At 47.3% G+C, this 4,715-nt stretch overlaps 1 protein-coding gene across 1 annotated transcript; it reads right to left on the bottom strand.

Annotated features, from left to right (window-relative positions):
- Positions 1-813: 813 nt before the first annotated feature.
- On the bottom strand, positions 814-3,399 carry CEBPA (CCAAT enhancer binding protein alpha). Its single transcript, XM_069739228.1, has one exon. The coding sequence runs from the start codon at positions 3,278-3,280 to the stop codon at positions 2,399-2,401; it is 882 nt and encodes a 293-aa protein (XP_069595329.1). The 5' UTR covers positions 3,281-3,399; the 3' UTR covers positions 814-2,398.
- Positions 3,400-4,715: the final 1,316 nt, after the last annotated feature.

Raw genomic sequence — 4,715 nt, 5'->3', positions numbered from 1 at the left:
CGTCACACTGTCAGTATTTGGTCAGTATTTTACATCAGTATTTATAAGCCAAAACCAGGAGTGGGTGATAAATGCAGAAGTGGTGCATATGTTTCTATTATACTTTTCCTCTGATTGTTCCACTCCTGGTTTTGGCTACAAATACTGATGTAAAATACTGACCAAATACTGATAGTGTGACGGCAGCCTTACACTATTGAATGTAGCAGAGCTGAAACTCACACGAGTGACTTAAGAGAGATGAATCTGTCAGATGCAAATAAGCCGAGTTTTGTAAAAGTGAAAATCCAGTCTGATGTATAAGGATTAAGTTTGTCATTTGCAATAGCTCAGTAATGAGGGTATGTGCACACGTATTCTAGGTCAGTAATATGAGGGTATGTGCACACGTATTCTAGGTCCACTGCAGATTTTTCTGCAGCGGATTTCAGCAGATTTGATAAATCCGCAGTGGAAAACCGCTGCGGATTTCCTGCGGTTTTCCATAGGAGCAGCTGTAAAACCGCTGCGGAATCTGCAGAAAGAAGTGACATGCTGCGGAATGTAAACCGCTGCGTTTCCGCGTGTTTTTTTCCGCAGCATGTGCACAGCGTTTTTGGTTTCCCATAGGTTTACATTGAACTGTAAACGCATGGGAAACTGCTGCGGATCGGCAGCAAAATCCGCATCGTGTGCACATACCCTGACACTGCTTCAGCAGAGGTTTCCCATATAATTTACCTTAATAAGGTTGGATTATCACAATGCAGAAGATAAACATTGACATTATGTAACATTTCATTTTTGCAGGTCTGAAAAGAAACCATCAGATGATTATTTGTCAACGTATATTCTTTATTTAGGTTGCAAATAAAAACAGATACGTAGTTGTGTTTCCACAGCATAATTAATAACAAATAGGTGAATTCTCCAATACTTTTTATTTTTAATATACAGAACTTTTTTAAAAATAAGATTAAAAATTAAAACTTTTTTTCGGGTCTTTTTTTATACAGATTGTAATACTTTAGCACAACGGGCCTGGCTAGCTAAGCAGCGCCGGATATAGACTGACCACTAAAGTGTAGATGACTGATTCGCAATTGTGGAGACACAACTCCTAGCGCACGATGGGAGTTGTAGTTCCACCACTGCTGGTGGCAAACCACAAATGCGAGATGCATAAATAAAGTTTTAAAAACTCAAGTGCACCATCTGTCAATCATCCCATATATAAAATATATATTTTTGCAGCCAGTTAGTTACACTGAAATTTTTGTTATTTTAATGGCAAGATATAGCACACAAAAAAAGGAAATGTATAAAGCTTAAAAACCAACAAAAGTTTCACATTCCACTGGGTCCACTTATTTTTTTTTAAAGGGAAAGGAGTTAGAGGCCTTATTTACAGCTCCAGACGATAAACTTGCCAGCAAATAGCAGCTATAGAATATTATTCCAGATTAAAATCGATCTCTGTGAGATCCAAACAAATGAATACAGTAAATGACATATATATCCAATGCAATGTGTGGCTGTTGCATAGCATTGACTACGACATGGCCAAGGCTTGGGACTTTCATAAAGTCATTGTGCGTTTGCATTTCTATGGCACTCGGGGTCAAGGCTGTAAGTATTTAGCAACAGACTCTTACGGTGGGCATGCAATAGAACTGAATACAGGGGCCGACATATCCTGGTGCAACCTGTGCGGCCGCACAGGGGCCCATCTCCACCTCCAAAACAGGTGGAATTTTGCATTATGATGATCTATTGGACTGCAAAGGGCCCATATATTGTTCTTGCACAGGGACTCTCTCCTGTCTGTGCCTGAATACGTCCGAGTGGTCTCCTATGAAATGGTACCTGAAGAACATACAGCTGGGGGGGGCTCTGTAAGGCAGCCGGGCTGGAGGTGACATTTCTACAGTAACAGATACATCAATTATTGGTTCTTTATAAGGCACAATAAAAGGTATAAGGTGCAGGTAGTATAGACCCTGTTCATACATTCAAACCCAGTCTGGTCCCAGTCATGTTAACATTTAGGGCCCCAAAGGCTTCCATGGACACAAGCTATATAATATAGGAAAAAGTTACCCCGGTATATAAACATTTGGCCACATCCACAGCATATATGATAACAGGTCAGCTCATAAAAATAGTACAAAAATATGGACAAAAAAATAGAAATCTATGCTGGAAATGGGAAGTTTAATAGGGGCTGTAGATTGTGCTAGCACCACATCACATCCCATAAGTTGGAAAAAGTCTGAGAAGTTGGAATCCAGGTGTGTCAGGTATAAAAAGGGGACAAGGATGGTATCCCAAGTTCAGAGGAGGGTCTCTGTCACTCTTGGTTAAGGTCCATCTTGGATGGAAGAAGTGTGGACGAGTCTTTTTTGGAAGGTCTTGGACATTACGCACAGTTGCCCATGACTTTGACCAGAGAGCTCTCTGGGAGTTGTCTGAAGATGCCCCTGAGGGTCTCCAGCTCTCTGCTCAGCTGTTCCACCCTCTTCCTCAGCTTGTCATTCTCACTGGACAGCTCCAGGACCTTCTGCTGGGTCTCCACGTTGCGCATCTTTGCCTTGTCCCTGCTCTTCCTCACCGCAATGTTATTCCTCTCCCTCCTCACCCTGTACTCATTACTGTTCTTGTCCACCCACTTTTTGGACTTGCCTCTGGTCTCTGAAGAAGATGAAGATGTGGAAGACGCAGAAGACATCCCCTTGGCTGAAGAAGTCTGCAGAAGATGGTGGTGATGGTGAGGGTGGTGGTGAGGGCTGGGCACAGGGGTGGGTGGTGGGGTTGGGTGCCCAGGCTGCAGGTGCATGGTGGTCTGCGCACAGTGAGCTACCTGGTATTGCAGGTGGGATGGGTGTTGGGGGGCATGGTGGGGGTACAGAGCTGCCAGGGATGCCCTGTTTGCTTCCTCCTCCTCCCTGGGCTCCTGTTTGATGACCAGAGGTCTTAAGCCCGCACTGTCCAGCTTGTTGTCCATATAGTTGGCCATGCAGCCATACATTTGGGGGTGCCCAGCTCCAGGGCCCTGCTGGTAGTCAATCACCCCCTTGCTTCTGTCCTGCTTGCTGCTATGGAAGAGGTCAGCCAGGAACTCGTCGTTGAAGGCTGCAGGGTCGATGTAGGCGCTGATGTCTATGGAGTTCTCGTTCTCACACAGCTCGTTCAGGTCTCCGGTGGTCTGGGGCTCCCGGTAGGGGTATGCACCGTGCTGAGGATGCGGCTGGGCACTCATGGATGGCCGGGATTCGACCTCGTAGAAGTTGGCTAGCTCCATGGAGCTCCTATAGCCAGCCAAGCATGGTGACGAGCTCCGGGAATCCAGGGTGAGCTCGGGCAGCCTCTCGCTGTGTTGCACCCTGCGCCCTTCCTGCTAATGACTGACGGCACAGTGCGCACGGCGCGGTATATATACAGTAGAGAGGGCGGCGCAGCGACACCTGCTGGACACAGGCGGCGCTGCCATGGCTGCTACCTGCCGCCGCTGCGGGCACTCGCCCCTGGGCTCCTATAGCGCCTGCATTGCACGTACTTGTGTTTGCCCAATGCCAGTTCACACCAGTCGCATGTGCAGCTTGCACCAGTATGCCTGCACTTTGCACCAGCAGGGCTGTAGATGGATTACAGATATGCACCAGAAACAGCGAACCTTGTCCGAAAATAGTAAAACTGCAGCAGAGATGCACAAGAGAAACCATGTGGCACCGAGGGCGACCGGGTCTATATAGATTGGAAATTGTGCCCATAGATGTGCATGGGGATTATCTATCTGGCATCTATTTATTTCTCTGTCTTTCTATCTTCTATTTATTATATCTATTATCTATCATCTATATATCTCTTTATCTCATACACTCCTCATACACACACACTCTCCTCATACACACACACTCCTCATACACACATACACACTCTCCTCATACACACACACACACACACTCTCCTCATACACACATACACACTCTCCTCATACACACACACACACACACTCTCCTCATACACACATACACACTCTCCTCATACACACACACACGCACTCTCCTCATACACACACTCTCCTCATACACACACACACACACACACACGCTCTCCTCATACACACATCACACACTCTCCTCTGTGGTGCAGGGGCGGCTGATGTCCATGTGCAGCTCTTCAGTTTCTCCTGCTCAGAGCTCTGCACTGTCCCGGCACTTCCCCCGTCTCTCCTTCTCTGCCGGGATAGCAGATAAGAGCAGGAGAAGCTGAAGCTCCGTGCACACACAGGCCGGTATGCTGACCTTTCATCTTGGCTGCTGGCTCTCTCCCTCAGAGACAGTGGCAGTGACGCTTAGGAGCTTGCTCATCGCATACCCCTGCAGCCTGCATGTCAGGGCTGCTAGCGGGATGACACCACCGCGCACTACAGGTGCGCTATGTATTAGTCACTGCCAGTCCTCCAGCGGCCCTGTGCAGCTGCTTAGACACCGGCCCGGGGGGCATATGCATTTCTGCCACCCGGCCCAGCCCGCGCCTGACCAGGTCCAAGCGCCTGTGTCCAGTGTGGTCATCTTCTACGATACAAAGGTACTAATACCACCTACCTAGTGTAGCAGCAGCGCTTATAGAAACCCCTGACTCTTATACTGTAGGGAATGTAATGCTTTGTACAGGCTTCCTGCATCTTCCAAATATAATAAAAGTTAACTATACAAGCCCCCCTTCATCGTCTT

Source organism: Ranitomeya imitator, chromosome 9 (assembly GCF_032444005.1).
Source record: "Ranitomeya imitator isolate aRanImi1 chromosome 9, aRanImi1.pri, whole genome shotgun sequence".
In the NCBI taxonomy this organism is placed as follows: domain Eukaryota; kingdom Metazoa; phylum Chordata; class Amphibia; order Anura; family Dendrobatidae; genus Ranitomeya; species Ranitomeya imitator.
The sequence above is the reverse complement of the archived record's forward strand: the minus strand, read 5'-3'. Positions and strand labels throughout refer to the sequence as shown.